This window comes from Gopherus flavomarginatus, chromosome 8 (assembly GCF_025201925.1).
Source record: "Gopherus flavomarginatus isolate rGopFla2 chromosome 8, rGopFla2.mat.asm, whole genome shotgun sequence".
Classification (NCBI taxonomy): Eukaryota; Metazoa; Chordata; order Testudines; family Testudinidae; genus Gopherus; species Gopherus flavomarginatus.
This window is the reverse complement of record NC_066624.1, coordinates 65869543-65893241: the sequence shown is the minus strand read 5'-3', so window position 1 is coordinate 65893241 and position 23699 is coordinate 65869543. Positions and strand designations below refer to the sequence as shown.

The window sequence follows — 23699 nt, the reverse complement described above, 5'->3', positions numbered from 1 at the left end:
CAAGACCACAGAAGGATTCAGTATCAGATCCAGGATTAGAATTCTGAAGTTCCTGATGCCAAATCCTGAACTCAAACAATGTCTGTGATCCTTAAACAGGTTACCAGCTTTGCTAATTTCTTTTTAAAATTTATTTGCGCTTTCACAGAATGACATTTGATTTTTTGCTAATGATAAAGTATTTCTCTGAACATCAGTATTACCAATCCATCATTTACATTTTGTCTAAAAAGATACGGATCTTTTTGAAGCCTAAGGAACAGAAAAGATTTAATTTTATAATATTCCTATCTAATAGTTAAATTTGCTTAATATGTAAAAAAGCCACATTAAATAGGCACTACTGAATTCCTTCCAAAAACCTTAAGCGGGCAGTTAGATCAACATCCTGAACCATAGCAAAATTATCAGAGTGATTTTCGTTTAATCTGAGATGTCAGAGGCCTTCCTGTCATAAATATTCATTTTTAATCTTTAATTAAATCTAGGTATGGAAAGTTAAAAAATGGAAGCAGAAAACCAATGCTGGAAATTCTGTCTTAAGAAAGAATAGGTTCTTATGGGTAGCTTTTGAAATGTCAGGGAATGTAATTTTTATTATGCAAGATGCTTCTATATTTTCCCAAACTGCAGTATTTGTTCTCTATCATGATTATATTTACTATAACATCAGAAAAAGGCTGAATTTAGCTGAAGACTTATTAACCCTTCTTTTAATATCCTTAAAGATCCAGGATATCTAAAGTAGAGGATCAAATTTTAATTAATTTAAAAAACAATAAAGGAGAATCAGCTCCTCCTCTTCACATATCAAAGAGATGCCCAATGTGTATATCTGATACTTAGCTAAAATCGTACAGAACCTCAATTTTTCATTTTAACAGTTTACCCTTAATGAAAAATACCCATGTAAATGTGTTTGTTCTCTACTTCCACAGCCAGAAGTATTTTCTTCCTATCTCCACACGGCTTTTCTTGGATTCTTCCAACCTATTTTCAAGGTAAGTAATTTCAGAATTGAGTCAAGCTTGACATTTAAGGGATCAACCAACTCCTCAAGACCACAAATTACAGGAACAATGAATTCCAAAGAGATATTTTTGCCTTTTCTATAAAAATAAGTTTTTTTAATCTGCTAAACTGGTTCTTCCAATCTGTTGTAACTGCCACAGGGGTAACACATTCAGGATTATGCCTTGCTCATCACACTGACTCCTGATAAAACCACCACAGATGTACCTGTCTAAAAGGCCCCCCTCAATCTTGTTTTTCTGCCTCCATTTAGGTGAAGTGATAAAACAAGCATGAACATAGGTACTTCCTTAAACTATCTCAGAAGCATATAATTGTATTATATATATTGTACAGCATACGCCTTGCATCATCATCATAGGAGTATTGGACTGGCAGTCTCAAAGCAGCCTTCAAAAATGCAATGAATTTGTTATAAATAATTTTAAAATACAGACTACTCTAAAGGAGCTCTATCTTTCTTGCATATATTTAATGCATGAATGTCTAGGACTTCTGAAAGACCCAAAAAGGACTTTGAAGATGGAACAGAAATTATGGCCTCTATCTCAAATAAGCCACTTAGAAGAAGAGCCTAGTTCTGAAGTACCAAAACTCACCTAACAAACTGGGATCTGCTCGAACCATTTTCTGTTTCTTCTTTTTCTTGCTACTCTGCACAGCTTCAAAGCTGGATTGCTGGTTGTTGCTCTGATTGGTCTGAAAGACGGAATGCAGTGTGCTATGGTTCATCCCCCACACTGAATCCTGGAACAAAAATTCTAGATTACAAGTTAGAATTAAATGTTGCCTGTTCATTGGAAGTACACAGATGACAATCAAGTCACTTTAGGGTGACCAGATGAGAGGAAGAAAATATCCTGACACACTGGGGTGGGGGTGCTCGAGGGGTGTCGCCGGCAGAGCGCAAAAAAACCAAAACCAAAAACGAGTGATGTGAAATATCGGGACAAATTATGTCCCGACCAAACTCTGGTCGGGATGCGGGACAAATGCCTAAATATTGGGACATCTGGTCACCCTAAGTCACTTTCCATATGACATGGATGGTAGAATATCCATTAATCTATCCAACGAATTTACCTTTTTCCTAAAACTAATCCTGCACCATAAAATTATCTCCCTATAAAGTTATTTACACAAGAGCTCAGATAGATTCTGTACAATTCCACAGTAATACCCGAAGTTTGTTTCCTCCCCTCATTCTAGATAATCTACTCCCTTCACCACAAAGAGCTATATACAGAGATGCAGACTGTCACTAAACCTTTGCTACCCTCTCCAGAAATACTATCAATGTACTTTAAGATCCTCCTCCAAAGCAAAGGTCAAGAAAATATGTACCTGCTGCTGCTGCTGACTGGCTTTTTGTTTGGCACGGCGCTCTAGAAACTGCTTGGCAAATTCCTTGGCCTCAGGGGTATCTCCAAGGTAGGCTCTGATGTAATCATGGACCTCATATGGAGACTCCACTTCCTTCAGGAAAGAAACAAACGTGGGAACTGCAATACGAGGGGAAGAAGATGGACCATGAGAGAGACGTGTGTTGATGCAGGAGTGCGTGCGTGCAAAAAGTAAACAAACTTTGTATTCTTTATTCAATTTTCTTTGTCAAACTAGCAACCATTGTAAACAGCATCTCCTGTTAAATTCCCCATAATATAGCCCCAGCAAAAAAATTACTAACCTTTCCGTAACAGTTCTTCTTCAAGATATGTCGCTCATATCCATTTCACTTTTGGCAACGGTGCATACCGCACACACCCCATAAGATTTTTCCCTTGGTGGTATACGTTGGTCTGGCTCCAGTGCCTCTGGTGTCATGCGCTTATGTGCTGGCATAAGGGGCCAGTCCCACATCCTCTCAGTTCCTTCTCACCAGCTAACTCTGACAGAGAATGGGTCCACCTCCTTGTAGTACACCTGAATGCTGGATACTATCCAGGATGAGATTCTCTGGGCTGAAACCAGCAGGACTTTCATCCTCTCTGCTATAGCCACGAAGAGTTGCGTAGATCTACAGAACAGCTTAGTCCTCTCAATGTAAAGGGCTAGGGCATGCCTGACATCCAATGAATGAATCCACCGCTCTTCCAAATTCCTGTGCAGTTTTGGGAAGAAACTGGCAGGAAAATGGCTTGGTTGCTATGAAACTGCGAAACCACCCTTGGAAGGAAGGCTGGTTGTGGCCACAGCTCAACCTTGCCCTTGAAGAACACTGTGTACAATGGTTCTGATGTAAGGGCCAGGACTTGAAAGACCTCCACCTTTGGAAGATGAACCTGGTGACCTCTGGGTGAAGGCACCGCTTGTGGTGAGAGGAGAAAGATCTACTGAGGTGATCTGCCAGGGCGTTCTGGGCTCCTGGAAAATGGGAAGTCTTGAGGTGGAGCTCTTCAAGCAGAAGTCCTATGAACAGATAGCTTCCTGACAAAGGTCGAAAAGCATGCTCCTCCCTGCTTGTTGATGGCTGCTGTGCTGTCGGTAAATACTTTTATTACTTTACCTATCACCTGTGGAAGAAACATGTGGCAAGCTAAGCGTACCATTTTGAGATCCCTGATGTTTATGTGTAGGGAAACCTCTTCCTGGGACCACGGGCCCTGTGTCCTGAGGCAATTGAGGTGGGCTCCTCATCCTAGATCAGAAATGACTGAATCAAGGGACACTGATGGCTGGGGGATGAAAAAGGGAACACCTGCTGTTGCTGACTGGGGGTCCTTCCACCAGTCAAGGGAGATGAAGATCGGGCTGGAACAGTAAGCATCAAGTCCAAGTGTTATCTGTTTGGTGAATGCACTGAAGCAAACCATGTCTGCAGGGGTTGGAGGTGCAGTCTTGCATGCCGTACCAAGTAAGTGCATGCAGCCGCGTGTTTCACAAGTTTGAGGCAAACCCAGGCTGTTGTGATGGGGTATGCCAGATCTGACATTGTCTGGAAATGGGCCTTTGGAAGGAAACAACTGGCATGGCTCGAGAATAGTACTGCCCTGATAAAATCTATTCTCTGTACTAGGATGAGTCAACCTGTTTAAAAACAGACCCAACACTTGGAAGGTGGCTTGGACCAGGCTGATGCTGGTCTTTACTTGAGCACAGGAATTGCCCTTCAGTCAGTTAGTTGTCTAGGTATGGGTAGAATTAGACTCCTTACCTTCTGACGAAGGCTGCAACCACCGTCATGCATTTCGTAAAAACCCAGGGGGGCTGCAGAAAGAACAAAGGTGATGGCGGTGAATTGGTAATGGGTCTGGTTTACTATAATGCTGAGGAATCTTCTGTGGCCTTGGAAAATGGAAATGTGAATACAGGCGTCCTTCAAGTCAAGGGCAGCGTACCAGTCCCCTGGATCCAGGGAGGGAATGATGGAGGCCAGGGAGACCATGTGGAATCTCAATTCCTTGAGATAAGTTGAGGTGGCGTGGGTCCAGGATGCGTCTAAGACCATCCTGGCCCTTTGGGATTAGGAAACTTTGGCAATAAAACCCCTTCTCCTCTGAAATTCTAAAGGCACCTCCTCCACAGCCCCCACTCGTAGGAGGGTTTGCACCTCTTGGGCTAGAAGTGCTTGTAAGAAGCGTCCATGGAAAGGGACAGGGATGGGAGGGAAAGGTGGAGGAAAACAGAAGGGTATAACTATCCACCACTGTACTTAGAACCCAGCAGTCCAATATGATGAAAGACTACATCAGGCCAAAGTAGGAAAGTCAGTCTGAAAACAACAAGGGGACAGGATAAGATGAGGGAAACTGGTACAGTGCCCTCAGAACACCTTCAAAAGTTCTATTTGGGGCCTCTGGAGTCTCTCTGAGATCCCAGTGGTGAGGTTGCAGTGGATGGAAGAGGTTGATGACAACTGGAACCCTTTCTCCTTCTCCTGAACAGGTTCCATTGTAGCAGTGGCACCGAGAAGCAAGCCGGTTGGTGAGGCCTGAAATGCTTCCTCGAAAGAGCTGGAGCATAGACGCCCAGGGACTTGATGGCAGCCTTTGACTCCTTCAGCCCATAGAGCTTTATGTCCATTTTATCCAAAAAGTGACATACCTTTAAATGGGAGGGCTTAGATTGACTGCTGGACCTCCTGTGGTAGCCCCAAGGATTGAAACATGAGCATCATCTCATGGCCATTGCAGAAGTGATTGTTCTAGCTGCATCCAGGGTCTTCGAGTGAAGGTCTCGCTATGTTCTTTCTCTCTTGTAAGAGAGTGGAGCACTCTTGCCTGGAGTCCTGAGGCAATGAGTCTTTAAATTTCGTCAAAGAATCCCACATGCTGTAATCATATCTCCCCAGCAGGACTTGCTGGTCCAAGATATGCAGCTGCAATCTCCCCATTGAATACATTTTTCTGCTAAACAGATCTAGTTTCTTAAAGTCTTTCTATCTGGAGGTAATGCTTGCCTGGCCTAGTCTGTCCTCCTCATTGGCCAGCACTGAAGCCAGGAGGAGGGTGAGAGTATAAGTACTTTGGCTGTCACATAGTATTTCTTCTCTCCTCAAAGTGGGAGGGAGAGAAGATGGGGTCTGCCACAGGGTTCTGACTGGACCCAAAACAGCGACATTGATGGAGAGGGCCATCTTCAGTGGTGCTGCTGAAGTCAAAATGTCAATGTGGTTATGGAAAGACTCCTTGAGCACCTCAACCTCTAGCCCTAGGTTAGCAGTTATTCTCTTTAGAAGCTCCTGGTGGGCTCCAAAGTCATCTTGTGGCAGCGAGCCACTTGGCTTCAAAGTGGACTCATCTGGGGAGGAGGAGGAAGAGACCTGTACCAGAGGGGGAGTTCCACCTCGTCTTCTGCCCCTATTACCTCCATTGGACCCACATCTTGTGTGTTGGTACTGGGCTCGGTACTGGAGTCAGGGTATGGTGGCAAATGGAGCGGTGCAGGAGCCCACCTCTCAGATGCAACCAAGTAGGACTGGTGGACGATGGTCCCAGTACTAAGGGAAACCTTCATGGGTTCCAGAATGGCCACTGTATTGGCAACTATCCTCCTGACCAAGTGCCGGTGGGTGACCCATACCCGGGTCTAATTGAATGCAGAATGGGTACTGGCTGCAACTCTTGGGATGGGCATAGGGCTTCACTGCAGACTCCAAAAATGAGTCCTCCTGAGGTGACCATGGGGAATCTTGCTTCTGCCTTTTGGTGCTGAGGGTCTGGGAACCATTGCCAGACTAGGGATGACCTTGCATAAGAAAGAAGGGCCGGCTTGCCTCTGGAAGGTACCAAGGGCCCAGGTGCTGGGAAAGAGCTTGGAGCACCATGTCCTCTCCTGTTTATTGGAGCCAGTGGTTGTCCCATCAGTGTTAGTGATACCAGGAGAGAGAAGTCTCTGGCGGCTGCAAAGGCCTCGAAGGTAGAAGGCACTGTGATCACACTGGAGCCACAATGACCTCCTGGCATCGGCAGGCGGTCCTGCACTGAACTCAAGGGCCCTCAGGGCAGAGTCAACTGTGCCACCATGGGTCCAGGGGTGGAGGAGTGGCCCTACGCAGGTGCATTCTACTGCTTTCCCCATGTTTGCCTTTCTTCAGCACTGGGGAGTGCCCTCTCCCGGCTTTTTCCTCACCATCAGAGATGGAGAATAGTGCTGAGAAACGTGTGGTGCTCGAGGGGCGCTTCACACTGAAGCGAAAATTCTTGGTGCTGAATCCGAGTGGGTTGGCTCTAATGCTGGTCTAAGAGCAACTTCCATTAGGATAGCCCTCACTCTCGCTTCTCTTTCTTCATACCAGGCTTAAAGTCTTGACAGATCTGAAAGTGCTCTTGTACCTGAGCCTCTCCCAGACACTTCAGACAACTGGAGTATGGGTCTCTCACCAGCATAGGCTTGCCACAGGAGGCACAAGGTTTGAAGCCAAGGAATTGGGGCATGCCTGAGCCCAGGATCCAAGGGAGCCCCTCTACACTAAAGGAGGACTAACTTTCTACACTAGTACTGTTTACACTAATACTATATTAAGACTAATAAACTAAGCTAAAGAGAAGAAAACATTGAAAACACCTTGCTGAAACAAGAGGAGATGTTCCAGCAACCATCACAGGTGGTAAGAAGGAACTGAGAGGGTGTGTGGCTTGCAGTGCCCCTTATATTGGCGCATAAGCATGCAGCACCAGAGGGCACAAGTGCTGGCCCGACAGATACCACTGAGGGAAAAATCTGCATCAACAGTGCATGTAGCACACACACGCCTAATGTGGAATGGACATGAGCAAGCACTCGAAGAACATATTGTTGAAGATATTCTACTATTTCACCTACAAAAAGGGAAACAGGCCCCTCTCACCCCACTGTGATGTGCAAGTTGGTGTACAACCAAGGGTAAATGAATCATTGCCTCATGACTCGCAGTGCCTAACTTAACTGATTTTGCAGCACTTAATATCAGAAGCTCAGTGAACCCCCAGCTCAAATGGACATAAACCATCTTCTGCTCTTATGCCGCAATCAATACAATTTTATTGACTGAAGCATCAGAGCAGAGCATACATAGTTCATTCAAACTGTATCCCAAAAATGCTTTAGAGAGACAGTTACAATGTTAATTATATTGCACGTATTTAGAACTAGGCTAAATTCTCATTCATCTGTGACCTGTCACCTCCATCCAAAAGGAACCATCTGTATGGGTGAGAGTGGGATAGTCTGGAATTAGTCCCAGTTCCATTCTACCTGCAATATTTCACCAGAAGAGGGAAGACAATGCAGTGCGGTTTATAGCAATGCCACTTCCCAGCTAATTATGCCCTCTTGCTGAATGAGCCAAATAGCACCTTGGTAAAAATGCAGTCAATATCCACAGAATTCCATGTGTGCAAATGTGATGTTGTTCTTCATATACTGTTACAAAGTACAACATTCATTCTTTCCCACTTCTTACCATCCAAGTTGTTCGCTGTATTGAGTGCATGTAGCATCTGTTCACACCACTGAGTGAATCCATCCTGGGCTTTATTAACCCCTTGGAACAACTTCAGCAGCTTCTCCTCTTGTTCCACCTTCTTGTTCTGTCTGCTCGTAATTCCTATAGATTTACTTAACACAAAGAAATTGTAAATATCACATACTATGCCTGAAACAGCCATCTATTTACTTAGACAATATTATCTAAGTTACATTACACAGCCTACAAAAGCCCATGGATTTACAGAGGGCCAGTAACGTTTAAGAATCAACTTATTTTCCTAGTGGATGTGAAAAAAAAATCAAAGAAATTGGGACTCTGTGGATGGCCTATAAGCTGTTTGTTGCTAAACACTATTTTAAGACAGCAGTACAGAATTTTCAAGAACCAGAGGGGACGAAGCTATAGTTGGTTAAAGATCAGTGCAAGACTGGCAGTCCTTTGCCAAAAACAAACTCCTCCCCTGATTCATACCTGAGGCTGGCATTGCTCTTGTTTTTATTGGTTGAGTTACGCGGCCCCACTTCCTTCACTGCATCATCCCAGAACCCCATATTAGAGTTTTTAGTGTCAGAATTGCTCCAGATGCTGGTGACTAGATCAGATGCCCACTGGCTGGTGGGATTAGTGTTTAGAGAGCCCCACACTGAATTTCCAATGCTGCTGTGCAGGCTAGAATGCTGTTGAAACAAAACAGAAACGAGACCCTGGTTATTAGCATCAGATCGGGAGGAACAGCATCAATGTCTCAGAAAACCGAAATGGAGTGTGATGAGAGGGGAACAACGCAAGGAACAATTCTCTATGTACTGGTTAGGTAAATAAGATATGCACCATAGTACTGCGGACTCTGTTCGGCTGCTGCTGCTGCTGTTGCTTCTGCATCTGCCTCGCCTCTTCCTGCTGTATTTCCAAGAGAGATTTGGTAGCGCCTGTTGGCTTGGTGACATTACCCCAACCTGACATTTTTTGTTGCTGCTGTTGCTGCTGCTGCTGCTGCTGGAGGGCTTTCATCAGTTCACGCTGCTGACGTCTTTGCTGTTGCATACAAAAAGAAACAACATGCCTGCTCTGACTCTCTGAAGATAACTACTGGGGATCCTGGTTTGCAGATCCTTACTGATTTCAGTTTGATTTTTGGTTGACATGGGCAGCACTGTTTTTATGCCTTTAAACTTCTCTATGGGTTTCTATAAGAAAAGTATGTTTAATTATGACTACTGAATGGAAAGTGTCATTAGCCCATGACAGTGACTAAATCTGCCTCAACATTATGACCCAGGCAGTCAGTCCCTCCATTTCTTGCTGCTCTAAACTCTGGAAACCATACTCACGCCCCAACCCCCCAGCCCTTGCTATGCTGCTGTTGCACATGACCAGGAAGCAGAGTGTGAAAATTAAACTGACACCATTTTTCACTTTTCTTGCTTTTTAAAAAAAATAATTAAAATTTTAGGATGGTAGCATTTTATCTGTTTCTTTAAGTTAAAACAGAACTTTACTTCCCATATTTCTGAGCCATTAAGCCACTTTAATGCATAATCTACTCATAACCCCTGATTAAATATGGTTTAAGGCAAATATCAAAATTAGGGTGACCAGATGTCCCAATTTTATAGGGGAAGTCCCGATTTTTGGGTCTTTTTCTTATATAGGCTCCTATTATCCCCCACACTCTGTCCCGATTTTTCACACTTGCTGTCTTGTCACCCTAATCAAAATTCCCCTTTTTGAACAAAAAGGTAAAGACCACAAAAATCTTCCTGTTATGAAAATAGAAGGGTAAATGTGGTTGAATACAATAGTTGAAGGCAAATAATTTTCTTTCCCAGAGTTAAGAAATAACTGGGCTTTGCTTTTGGAGGGTAAAATGATCCAAAGATATATCTAAGAATGTCAAATATGAAAAAGACAGTCAAATATTATAAAAGAGTGACAGTAAAAATACTGAATCTTTAAAATAATACTACTGCAGTGATGATACAGAAAATATGACACTTATTAACAAAAGTCATGTTATATACACCCACACACAAGCCAGAATCTTTGTCACAATGTAGGCCTCAGCCTTTAAAGCACATCAGATAGATATGGAGTTCTCAACCTTTTTCTTTCTGAGCCCCCTGTAACATGCTGTAAAAACTCCAAGGCCCACCTGCGCCACAATTGTTTTTCTGCATATAAAAGCCAGGGCCGGCATTAGGGGGTAGCAAGCAGGGCAGTTGCTCAGGACCCCACACCACAGGGAGCCCTATGAAACTAAGCTGCTCAGGTTTTGGCCCCGGGTGGTGGTGGTGCTCAGGGCAGAGGGGCTTCGTTCGGCTTTCTGTCCTGGGCCCCAGGGAGTCTAATGCCGACCCTACTTGGCAGACCCCCTGAAACCTGCTTGAGGCCACCCCAGGGGGCTTTGGACCCCTGCTTGAGAACAGCAGAGATAGATTTTTTCTGTGTTTCACACAGGATGAGTAACTACAATGGCTAACTTGCTAAGCTGTGAAATAGCTTCCTCTTTACTTGTTTTGTCTATGTTATATGCTTTATGCCTATAAATTGTAATAGAGATCAGTTTATTTGATACAGTATCATAGGTATAATTTTATTACTAGATAAAATCTAAAAGGTAAACATTTAAGAAACTGTGGACTTGTCTATATGGAGTTAATGCATGGCAAGCTGGTTGTAAATCTAGTGTCCTAGCCAGTCATGCACTGTTTGCATGGACTGTGCTATCATGTACTAAAAGTTCTGTAATGCACTTTGACCTACTACTCTTAGAAACAGCAGTAAGTCAAGTGCACTATGGAACTTAGTGTGCAGTAGCAGCGCCCACACAGCCAGTTAGCATGTAGCAGACTAGAGTGCTATACATTTACAGCCCAGGTTGCTGTGCGCCAACTGTCCACATAGGCAAGCCCGATAGCAGACTTACCTTATGCTTCTTGTTCCGGTGGAGTACTGGAGTCCATAGGAGATTGATTGGCAGTTGATTTAGCACAACAGCACGCAAGTCCATTTTTAATGGCACACTGTGGCTGCCGCTGGCCCCGCTCAGCCCGCTGCCGAACCCTGGCAGTAGGCTGAGCGGGGCCGATGGCCGGGACCCTGTGAGGCAGCAGCGTGCCATTAAAAATCCTGCCTGGCCCAGCCCGCTCTTCTCTGCCCACCACCTATCACTCTCTCTGGCAGTGGCAGAAGCAAGCTTGGTCCTGCCGGCTGCTGCTGTAGGGCAGGCTCCACTGGCAGCCAAGCTTCCCCCTCCCCCGCCTCTTCCCCCACAGTGCTCCATCATGCCCCGCCTCCTCTCCCCTCCCTGCTCTCGATGGCCCTTGTGAGGGAGAGGAGAAGAGGAGCCCCAGCGCCCTTGCTGCTCAGACCAGGAAGCAGACGGAGAACAGGCAGAAGCGGGGCCTTGCGGAAGGGGGGTGGAATCAGGGCATATCCCTCCAGCCCCCTGCCATGAGCTGCTCAGGGCAGGGGACTGGGACCACACCTCCCCCGATCCCAGGCCACCCTCCTGCCCTGACTCCTGCACCCCCTCACACCCCAGTCCTCTGCACCCCCCCACACGACCCCAGCCCTGACTCTAGCACCTCCCACAGATACCCAGCCCCCTACACCCCATGCCCTGACTCCTGCACCCCCCTCACATGACCCCAGCCTTCTGTCCTGACTCCTGCATCCTCCTCACACACCCCCTGTCCTGACTCCTGCACTCCCCCCACAACCCCACCTCCCACCCTGAGCACCAAATGGGATCTCCTGCACACACACACACCCCTGCACCAAATAGGAGCTGCCCAGGTAAGCGCTCCACACCCAAACCTCCTCCCCTAAACCTGAGCCCCCTCCCTCATTCTAGCTCCTGGCCAGACCCTGCACCCCAGCCTGCTCCTTCACCCCAGCCCTGTGCTCAGTGCAGGCTCACCCTCAGCTCAGTGCAGAGAGAGGGGAAGAGAATGGCCCAGAACCAGGGAGAAGGTAGGTACCTACTCTATGTGGACAGGGCTGGACCCCAGACCGGCAGCAGGCTGAGCCCTGGGGTCCCAGCCTCCGGCCCCGCTCAGCCCACTGCCAACCTAGGTGAACAGAACCCCAGGCCAGCAGCAGGCTGGCAGCATAAGATCAGCATGTTAATTTAATTTTAAATGAAGCTTCCTAAACATTTTGAAAACATTGTTTACTTTACATACAACAGTAGTTTAGTTATATAATGTATAGACAGAGAGAGACCTTCTAAAAAACATTAAAATGTATTACCGGCATGCAAAACCTTAAATTGAAGTGAATAAATGAAGACTCGGCACACCACTTCTGAAAGGTTGCTGACCCCTGATTTAGCGGGTCTTCACTAGACCTGTTAAATCGACCCCAAGTGGATCAATCACCACAGCGTCAATCCACAGTAAGTGATGACAAGCCTCCAGTTAAAACCCTCTGAATGACTAAACTGTATGTGTACTTACGTTTTATCTATGCAACCGTGTTATCCACCAGTGCTTACAGCACCATTGAAAAGTCCCCTTGCAGTTTACGTACTGGCTGCCTTGGTGGTCCAGTCCCAAGATATGGATATGGGTTCCATCTATCGCCTCACCAGTTAGGGAATCCCATTGCAGCAAAGCCATCTACTCGGACCTGCACATTTCCCAGAGTCACTACCTTTGATAGCAGCAGCTCAGTGATTGCGTTGGCTACTTGCATGACATTAACCCCCACAGCAGATTTGCCCACTCCAAATTGATTCCCAACTGACCAGTAGCTGTCTGGCATTGCAAGCTTCCACAGGGCTATCACCACTCGCTTGTGAACTGTGAGGGCTGCTCTCATCTTGGTATTCTGGCACTTCAGGGCAAGGGAAAGCAAGTCAAAGTTCCATGAAAGTGCCCTTAGGCATGTGAAAGTTTCGCAGCCACTGGGAATTGTCCCAGACCTGCAACACTATGCGATCCCAGCAGTCTGTGCTTGTTTCCTGGGCCCAGAATCGGCATTCCACAGCATGAACTTGCCACATTAACACCATGATGTCCACATTGCCGGGGTCAGCACTTTTGAGAAAAGTCTGTGTCCATATCCTCATTACTCTCATCATCATGCTGCCATCACCTCCTCGCCTGGTTTTTCAGCTTCTGGTTCTGCATAAACTGCATGATAATGCGCAAGGTGTTTACAATGCTCATAACTGCTGTGGTGAGCTGAGCGGGCTCCATGCTTGCCGTGCTATGGCATCTGCTCGGGCAATCCAGGGAAAAGGGTGCAAAATGATTGTCTGCCATTGCTTTCACGGAGGGAGGGCTGACAACATTTAACCATAACCACCTGCGACAAATTTTTGGCCCCATCAGGCATTGGGAGCTCAACCCAGAATTCCAATAGGCAGCGGGGACTGCGGGAACTGTGGAATAGCTACCACAGTGCATCACTTGGAATGCTGATGCTTGCCACGGTACTATGGACGCACACCACTGAATTAATGTGCTTAGTGTGGACGCATGCACTCAACTTTATACAATCTGTTCCCAAAAATCAACTTCTGTAAAATCTGAGTAATTTTGTAGTGTAGACAAACCCTAAGTTTCGTCTCATGGAGATTCTGCCTAGAATATCATGCGAGCTGGAGGGTTCTGTCTCAGGCTGCTCTCCCAGCCGACAGCACCACGTGGTCGCACCTACCGCAGCCTACCACTTGCTCCCATGGCTCATGAAGCCTGGACAGTAGTAAGGAGCAGTTCAACTATAGGCTGAGCAAGAGCAGAATGGTGGTGGAATTTGCCTTTAAAACCTCGCTGGCGTTGTTTGCTGGCTAGGTCAGACCTCAGCACAACTAACATTCCCACTGTTATTGCTGCTTGATGTATGATCCATAATATCAGAGAGTAAGAGTAAGATATTTATGGCAGGGTGGGAGGTTGAGGCAAATTGCCTGCTGTCCGATTTTGAGCAGCGAGACGTTAGGGCGATTAGAAGAGCACAGCAAGGCACACTGAGCATCAGAGGGCTTTGAACCCCAGTTTCATGACTGGCCAGGCTTCGGTGTGACAGTTGTGTGTGTTTCAACTTGATGCAAATCCACCCCTTGTTGATTTTAACTCCCTGTAAGCCAACCACCCTCCCCCCTTTGAAACAAAGTAACTATTGTTTTGAAACAATGCATTCCAACTGTCATTTGCTCCAAATGTCTACTTTGCTGATCTTCTGTGTCAGTTTCTGAATGTAAATCCACATACTTTGGTGTAGGATTTTTCAAGCTCTCGTGGCATTTATTCTTTGGAAAACTATCAAAATTTCATCGGTATCAGCATTACTTGGGAATTTAATGACACCCACAGGGAAAAAGAACAAGTTCTACACTCTGAACTTGTTTCTACAATAAAAACAACTGCTATGTTGAGCTTCTGGATATCAGACATAGAAGGGACGATAAGAATTTATGGCCCAAAGAAGATGCTTTTGTAAAAATAGAAATAAACATCGGGACCCAAACCTGTTTAAATGAACAAAAAAATAACTACATAGTCCATGGCAGTGAGCCTCGCAATCCAGGTTGACGTCCAAGGCTCATGCTAGCTCTCTAAAAACACATGAGTAGACTGCGCTTTGAAGTTGCAGCTGGCGCTGGAGCTCAGGGTCTGAAAGCCCATTCCCTCCTCGGAGGCTTGCTCACAGGCAACACGTGGAGGGACTGGGGGGAAATGTAGGACCATGTGCCCTCCTCCCCTGACTTGCTGATTGCCTTGTACTGAAGCCAGCTGCCCTCACTCTGCCACCTCCCACACTATTGATAGACATGGGTCATCTCTGGGCTCGCTGCTGCAGGCTGTGTAGATGTATTTTAAGAGTAATAGTTGTAGGTAAGATCCACAACAGCTCTACCCATATTTTGGTACCGTACCACACACACAGTTGCAGCCTGTTCAGAAAGATTTGCTTTTAGCTGTTGCATGCTCTTCTATGGCACAGCTAAGCAAGTTTTTCCTCAACTGGCATTTAGAGACATCATACCTAGGGTTTAACGTAGATGGCATAGCTGATAATATTGCCAAGACTTCGCTGTCTTTAGCCATGGCAAGTGAAATCAATCTAGGCCAAAGATGATCAAGGGGCTAGTCAGCCTAGCCACCAATCAGGAGAGTTATTCTATCACTTTAATTTTCTTCTTCCATATGCAAAAGAAAAACAGCCAAAAACCAAAAAGGACAAAAATTGCAGGTGGTCAATAACAAGAATAATATAAGATCAACAGCCCTCAAGAAGCACTCAAAGAGTAGCTTTATAAAGTGTCCATCATCTCGATCCCCACATTTTTTCTATATTACGAAGACCTGCTGTGTTCTCTTACAATTTCATTTCCCCAACACTTATTTAATATAGTTTTGTAAATACATCTCACTCTGATCTTCCGTGTTCCAGTACTAAGTGTCAACAAGAATTTACCAATGCACCTGTTATTCAAGTTCTGAATGTCCCCTGAACACATATCCCTAATATATTGCTGGGATTCTATAAAACACAACAAAAGGAAGTCATATTTCCTCCTTTCTGGAAATCTGCATTCAAATACAGTTTAGGATACAGGTTAAATTAGTTCAGTAGTTTCAAATGAGTAGCTGGTTCTTCGTCTGAAAGACAAAACAGCCCAGATGACTTGGTCCTATTTAAAAGTTTGCTTATTCCTGTTTGTTCTTTTATATTTAATCACTTAATAAACAGCTAAGTAGAAATGCATCAATTTTACTCCAGCTTACAGACCTCAAACCTACTTCAACTGAATTTACCTCCTCTCGAAGCTGCCGTTCTCGCTCTTCTTCAAGCTTTTGGATTTCTGCCAATGACAACGTGGTCTGGGACTGACATGCTCCTGAGCTGGATTGCTGGCCCCATGTTGAAGAAGAAGGGAGCTGGGAAAAACAGGAAATAATAATTACAAATTCTCAGAAGTGAACACTACTGAAACTGCAAACATATGGACAAATCTTTCGATCCCACTGAATAGAAGAGATACTACAAGATACCCAAAGATCTGGTTTAAAGGTATCAGTTTTTCAGTGCAGTAATATTTTTGTTACATGTGCAAGGCAGTGTAAGGGCCTGCTGTGTCCAATGAACAACTACATAATAGGACACAAACTGTTATTCAAAAAAAATGGCAACAATTTTGGGGACCAAAACATGTGTGTATTTGCTGAATAAAAAGATAGTTACAGTGTATAATACATTTTGATCAATTTTTTCCTCAAAGACAGCATGGTATTTACTTGAAGCATATTTAAAACTCAGTTACCTCACATTGGAGGCTACTAAAACAACCGAATGCCAAACCGTATAAATGTTTTTCAAATTAAAAATGACAAAAAGGGGGAATTAAAAAAAAATTTGTTTCTCTCAACTGTCTCCAGATATCGAGCATCTCTTCCTCCCCAACAACTCTTTGCTGTCCCTTCTCCTTCCTCATCGTTCAGTTCCAGCACTCAGTTCCCTTTCTCTTGATTCAATCCAATTAACTAGATGCCTTCCAAGCTAGTTCCATTGGTCCTACACTATGGTGATGTTTTAACTGCACGTATTAGGTGAGTGGGAAAGGAAGTTAACTTGTTGAAGAGCATTACCTTCATCTGTGCAAGTTGCTGCTGCTGTTGCTGCTGCTGCAACCGGCGCAGGGCCTCCTGCTGCTGCTGCCTTTGTCGTAATAATTCCTTCTGGCGCTGGAGTTCCAGCTCCTTGCGCTTTCGCTCTTCCTCTTCAAGCCGTAATCTGGCTGCCTCCTCCTCCATGTGCAACCGGTTTTCCTCTAGTCGACGTTGGGCCTCCTCTTCTTCACGTGCCCATTTGGCAGCCTCCTCTTCCTTCCCAGGATACAAAGAACAGTAAAGTCTCTAAGAGGACTTAAAAGATCTAAATTACTTCATGAAACGTGATGCTTAGAAGACCTGACAGAACAGATGGAAACTTTTTATTTAATTGTACAAATGTGGTCCGTAAAGAACGCATTTATTCAACTTTATCCTTTTCAGGCTGAGAAAATAATTTGGTCTACTGTCCTTCAAAATAAAGGTTTCATAATGCATCCTGAATTAGAAGGGGAAGTTTTCCTTAAGGTGAAGGCTAGCTACAGGTCAGACAGGACAGAGGAAAAACGCAAATACTGCCCCATCTTTTCCCTGGGATTTTTATTCACATTATTACTGTGCACCTCCACTATTTGCTACTAGCTCTCACAGTGAAGTGCTGCTGCCAGATTTCAATCCATGAAATGAGGAAAAGTAGAAAAAAAAAGGGAGACAAGGTTTGCAGATCAGATTAGAAATGAGGGGGAGGGAATTTAAAGCTTAAAAGATAAGATTTGGCTATTTCATACTTCTAGATCATCAAAGAAGGCTCTTACGCCAACAAACCCAAGATTATGTGGTAGGATAAGGAAGGAAGTATTGTTAGATGAACTGCTAGAGTAGGAAGAGTAACAGACACTGACATGGAGTTATGAATTTTAACAGTAGGTGACTTTAAAGTAGATTCTGAAGCTAATGTGGAGACAATGAAGCTGTTTGGGGACTCATGTGAAGAAGACAGTTTTCAAAAAAAGAGAGAGAGAGCGAGCACGCGCTGGCAGGAGGAGTTGGCACATAATGGAATCTATAAAGCTAGAATTTAGGAGGCCTCAAAAAAGGAAGTTACAGTAGCCAAGGCAAGAGGATATGAAGGAGCATGGATGAGGTTTTCAAGAAGGAGTGCAGATTTGACAGAGTGGAATCAGCCAGATTGGCAAATATAGGCAATGTGGGAGAAGAGTCAAGGATGATACAGTATTCTATAGTAATGTCCAAAACATTGAATCCTACAGAGTAAACATTTTACACTATCAGGGTAGAGTACTATACGCATTTTGCCCCTCTTTTTAAATTAATGACCACAGACTGGAAAGCTTAGGCCACAACATATTCTGGAGCCACAGTCAAATGTATAATGGAAAGTAAAACATTCAACAAATATAGCTCTGTCACAAGCTGGTTGGCCCCTTGTGTGTGATAGTGACTTCATGACTGATCAAGAAGCAGAAGATCAGAGAGAGGACTATCTGAACAGATCTGTGAATGCAGGAGAGGAAACCCAGGAGAGAGTGGAACAAGGAGTTTCCTCTCTGGGAGAGGCTTAGTGAAGTCAGGCTGGAAGAGGCTCACAGGGAGCAAGTTAGGCTTGGGGGGGGGAGGGGGGGAGGAGAAGGAGAGAGAAGAGAGCCAAAGATAGGACCTGTAAGGAGCAGGGAGACTCCTGAGGTAAACTGCTGGAGTCCTTGGGGAAAGGAGGCAGTGGGGGGGGGGGGGAATCCTGCTGGAGAAAAAGCCACAGAGAACACAGGCAGGCTGGCTCCTCTGAAGGCCCAAAGCACCAAGGCTTGTTGGAGAGTTGCAGCCTCAGGAAGATTTATGTTGGGCAGGACAGTGCTTGATACCAGAGACACTGAAAGGCAGTGGAATGCTAGGAGAGGGCTGAGAACCAGGCCCAGAAGATAAGCTGATTATTTGGGACTCTGAACTACACTTGGACATTTTGATACCCTGGAAGGGGTCTGAACTAGCTACTTCTCAACCAGAACTGTGTGGCATACAAAGACAGATGGCCTGCAAGGGGCAATGGAGACAACCCCCCCTGTAACATGGCATGGTGCAAGGAGGTGCTCTGCTGATGAGTGTGAACTACTACCTACTCCGCTTTCTCAACAATAAAGTTGTGATGGTTTCCCATGGCACCAAGTTTCCTCATCCTTATTACCAGGTTAAAAGAAAAATGTAATCTATGTTCATTCAGTTTAATTCTGCCCATATGCAGTTCTACTACCAAATTCCCATCCTGATCAGAAAGGATCATCCTCTCCTCAGCTTACTATTAAGTCTCTGTGTTCACTCAGTTCCAGTATCTCCCATGCCTGAGCATGGTAAATCCCTTGCACTCATTTTCACCTGTTTACGAAGCAACTCTTCTCGCTGTCGTCTTTCCTCTTCTTCTCTTCTCCTCTCTTCCAATCTTCTAAGTGCTTCCTCCTGTTGTTGTCGTTCCTCTTCCTCCCGCTGTCGTCTTAGTGCAATTTCCTGCTCTCGCTGCCGCCTCAGGGCTTCTTCCTGAAGATGGGAAAAAAAAAGTGATATAACATCAATTCACTAGACAGAACACAACATGGTCTGGTCACAGGAGTTGTCTCAGGGAAACCCTAGGCACCCAACTTTTTGGTTTTTTTGTTGATGTTAACACAAAGCATATTATAAAATCCTAGAATCCCAATAATACAAAGCCATGGGTTAACAAATATTGTGGTAGGACATGCATCCCTGAGACAGGTGAGTTTAGATGAAAACTTTGGTTGTTTCTAGGTTGGAATGGAAGAGTATCTAAAATCAATATCTGATAATATTTTGCTTCAATATGAGGGAAGGCAGAAAAGAGCAGAGAACCACCAAGACTCTTCTATTTCCAATGCACAAGATCTGAATCTCTTCCTTATATAAAGATCTTATGGAAAAGAGAAGTAGCTCAGAAATCACTATTCTTCAAGTGGCAACAGCATGTAGAAACCTCTTTGGAGGATATCATCACTACTGCTTCTCAGCTACATTCTGGAGTTTCCAAGTTATTTATAATTCAAGGTGCACTATAAATCTGAAACTACAGAGCTTGCAAGATACAGGTGTATCTAGTTGCAGAAGCCTTGTGCACTGAGGGGCAACATTACCTGTGAAGTATGAGAGAGAAAGGAAATTTTTTGGAATTCTCTTTTTAAGGCAGCAGCAGCAATTTTTCTAACAACTCTCAATTACAGAAGACAAGATGGGACTTCTCAACTGTGTGGCGGCTGTTCTCCTCCCTTGGGTAGTGGTAACTTCTTATCTCCTTTGTAGGAGGAGGAGACAGGACTTGGTTCCCCCCAAAGTGGGGTGTTTAATATTTATCATGCATTAATTTTTGAACTCTGATGACAGCAAGTATCCATGTGTGAAGAGAATATGATTAAGATTCTCTCTTTTTAACTATTCCTTTCTTTTCAAAATCAGGACCATTATTTAATCTTTAGAACCATTTGGAATTTCAAGATATATGAGTAGTACCAGTTTAAACAGGGCTCAAAATATTCCTGAACATTTGCTCATCTGAAGATTTAACTTGCAAGCCTGGGTGAAAAGTACCTGCTCTGTCAGACCCTCTAGGCCACAACCCCAACATCACACAATTTATGTCACCACATTTTCACTCCCCCAACATTAATCAACTCTGCCCCATGCTCAGTCAAGTTCTGTGTCCCCAAGTGGTGCTTGGGAAGTTTTCCTTCCCCTTCCTGAATCAGCCCACTTGCTCTGCTCAAAATTTCTCACATCTTGGGTGGGCAGATTTTTAAAGTTTTTTTTTTAAAAACAGGAATTATTATATATATTTTCTTGCTCTTCGCAGATTATATCAGTGTTTATAATAAATACGCTAGATAGCAGCAGCATATCATCATAACTAAGACTACATTTTAGTCACGGGTATTTTTAGTAAAAGTCATGGAGAGGTCACAGGCTGTAAACACTAATTCACAGGCTGTGACCTGTCCATAAATTTTACTAAAAATACCTGCTGTGACTAAAACTTGGTCGCCGGGGGGGGGGGGGGGGGGGGGACGGGATGGGACTGGGGGTGCCACAGGTGCTGGGGAAGATGGCCCAGGACCCCGCTGGTACGGTGGAGGGCTGGGACGCCTGGGATCCCAGCTGGTACTAAGTGGGGGCGGGCCAGGTGCTTCCTACCCAGTTCCGCATCCCTGCGGTTCCTAGACACCAGAGAGACCAGGGCAGGGGTTTCATTGCTCCAGTCACAAGCGCCAGCTGCCGTAGCTCCCATTGGCCAGGAACCACAGCCAATGGAAGCTGCAGGGATGGGGTCTGTGGGCAGTGTGGAGAACCCCACCCCCTCCGCCACCTAGGGGCTGCAGGAGGGCTATGCCAGTGGGAGCTGGGGAGCCCCTCATCCCGAGGTAAGCACTCCCCGCAACCCTCAACACCCTGCCCCTCGCCCTGAGCACCCTCCCACACCTCCAAACTGCTCCTACTGGCCCAAGGGCTGCCTGGCTCTGGCAGCCCCTGAACCAGCAGACACGGAGGTCATGGAAAGTCACAGAATCCATTACTTCTGTGACAGACTCACAGCCTTAATCATAACACATCAAAGAGACACAAATCTTGCAGCATGCCCCAAAGGTCACACTAATTTTGGGCTCTGGTGAATCAAGGGAACGCTAAAACCGTGGCCCTTATCAACAATCCTATACCACATCATACATGTACTACATAAATGAAGTATAAACATAGGAACTGCCATACCAGATCAAGCCAATGGACCAGTTTACTGTCCAGGACAATGGTAACCACAGATGCTTACAGGAAACTGCATAATGGACAATTATGGAATGACCTGCCAAAAGGAAAGTTTTTCATATTCCTCAACAGTTAAATGCCCTGAAACATAAGGGTTTATATGCCTTCTATTATCCTAGCTAACATAACTGTATTTATTACAGGATAATGGCTTTGGTTTCCAAGTAGTAAGAGAAAAAATGGTGACCCTTTGACCATTTTCTCTTCTTGCTTGTCTAGCGTACTGTCTGGGGCCAATTCTGAAGCCTATGCCTACAGCTAAAATATATTCACTCACGAAGGGAGAAGGATGAAGCAGTTGCTTTTTCATCTGGCTGATAAAGACCTACCTTCCCCTGATCTTCAATTACAAACACTTTCCCTGCCCCCAGCGATAGAGGGAAGGGACTCAAAACAATTTCAGACCAAAGAGCTGCATCAGAAACGTCAATGGGGAATGCAACAATGTATTAATCACAAAATATCTCCCTGCCCAGACTTATGGTCAGGCACAATCTCCCAGTCAATGACTGGTGCTCAACACTCACTGCCTGAAAATGAACCAAAGACACAAGAGCCACTGGGTCCTTCTTGCAAGTCAGCAGATCACTAATACCACTGCCCGACTTTCCTTTGTAGAAAGGAGAGAGCAAATGTAGCAAGAGTAGAGAGATTCCTTCCATTCCACAGGTATGAAAGGAGAGACACTGTTGCATCCTGGGCAGCTGAAAAATTAAGGGGAGGCTGTGAGGAGGGAACTGATCTATTTTTAAGCGTGCTAATGAGGAGGTTGTTTGATTTATAACAAATGAAAGCAATAATCCAGATCACAAAAAATTGGGAGCCAAGTGGTTTGAATTTCTAGGTATGACCAACTGGACACCACTGTTAAAAGAGAATCTTAAACTGAATGAGTAAAACAGGGTCATAGTCAAGAGAGAATAATGCAATCTCCCAGCTTTTCAGATATTTTTTCCTTGCTGTTTCTTTCCCAGCCTTTGCAGGGTCTTCATATGCGGAGTCACATAAACAGACTTAAGAACAGGGGATCTATAAAGTTTTTCTTCGGGAGAAAAATATGGTTTGATATTCAGATATTTAAAAGGCATCCTTGTGTAACCGTCCAAGGCCCTTTTATATACTTCTCAGCAGCTAGATGCTGGTTTACTAGTCCATCATTTGCATGTTGTAACAGGAAAAGAAATACAGGGAGTTTAACTCAGAGTTCCAATTCAGCACACACCAGATTATTTTACTTTCCTTACTTTGTATTCCAAAAGGCAGGCAAACATACCAAGGGCATGTCTACACTACAAACTTAAGTTGTCTTAAGTTAAGTTGACCTACAGCCACCGCAGTAATTACTGCTGGTTTTCAGGTCCATGCTACCCTCCTTCTGTTGGTGCAGTGCGTCCTCACCAGGAGTGCTTGCACTGACTTAAAACAGGCGGGGGGGGGGGGGGCGCGAGAGCATGGTCTCCCAGCTCCAGGTGAAGCTCCCCGTGGGGAACCCTGCTGCCACATGGGCTCCTCGGTCTGAGCCAAAATGGCAGCCTGGCTCGGAGTGGGAAGCTGGGGGGCCAGCAGTGGCTGTGAGCAAGGCGCAGGGTTCACAGCAAGGAGATTACCAGCCTTTCTTGTCAAGTTCACAGCTCCAGCATGGAGCCGTGAAATTGAGAAGAATGATAGCCAACAACCAATATAAGTAATGCAGAGTTTACACAGACACTGCATCACGCTAACTACACTGACACAAGCCCTGTGCCTCTCGTGGAGGTGGAGTTATGTCAGTGTTGTAGGGCACTTACTTCGGAAGGAGCAAGGCTGTAGCATAGAAATTGACATAATTAGGTCAACGTTAAGATGCCTTCTGTCGACCTAACTCTGTAGTGTAGACCAGACCCATGGTTGTTTGGAAATGTAATCCTCCTGTTTCACATACCTCACATTCATAATCCACTTATCCATGAAAATGTCAAGAAAGCATTATCTGGTGTTCAGTGTTCCACAAACAGCCAATACTCTTGCCTAAAATATTTAATTTCTGGGTTTGAAAATGTACCAATTCCTCATGTAAAGGTATTAAAGATAATGGAATTGCATACACAGGCTCTGGAAAAAACAGATGATATGGTGTTGGTGCCCTCTAAACCCTGCCATTTACCACTGGCTGTTACTGGAATTTGCAGTACTCCCATCACTGTATTTAAAATTGGTAATTATTGCAAATATAGCAAATAAGTGTTTATACTAGGGCTGTCGATTAAGCGCAGTTAACTCAGAAAAATTAATCGCGATTAATAGTGCAATTAATCATGATTCATTTTTTTAAACAATAAATACCAATTGAAATGTATTAAATATTTCTGGATGTTTTTCTACAT

At 44.8% G+C, this 23699-nt stretch overlaps 1 protein-coding gene across 10 annotated transcripts in view; it reads right to left on the bottom strand.

Annotated features, from left to right (window-relative positions):
* GIGYF2 (GRB10 interacting GYF protein 2) overlaps positions 1 to 23699 on the bottom strand; it is a 155843-nt gene that overhangs the window by 4667 nt on the left and 127477 nt on the right. For 6 of the 10 annotated variants that reach the window (XM_050965306.1, XM_050965309.1, XM_050965307.1 and 3 more), the window contains 8 exons: positions 18892 to 19050; positions 16543 to 16809; positions 15712 to 15834; positions 8774 to 8977; positions 8414 to 8619; positions 7916 to 8070; positions 2377 to 2534; positions 1632 to 1779 (listed from right to left, as the gene is read on the bottom strand). In XM_050965306.1, the coding sequence (XP_050821263.1) occupies positions 1632 to 1779; positions 2377 to 2534; positions 7916 to 8070; positions 8414 to 8619; positions 8774 to 8977; positions 15712 to 15834; positions 16543 to 16809; positions 18892 to 19050 (1420 nt within the window). Of the gene's footprint in view, positions 1 to 1631; positions 1780 to 2376; positions 2535 to 7915; positions 8071 to 8413; positions 8620 to 8773; positions 8978 to 15711; positions 15835 to 16542; positions 16810 to 18891; positions 19051 to 23699 lie in introns of those variants that run through there. The other 4 variants (XM_050965308.1, XM_050965315.1, XM_050965311.1 and 1 more) reach the window with 3 other exon arrangements.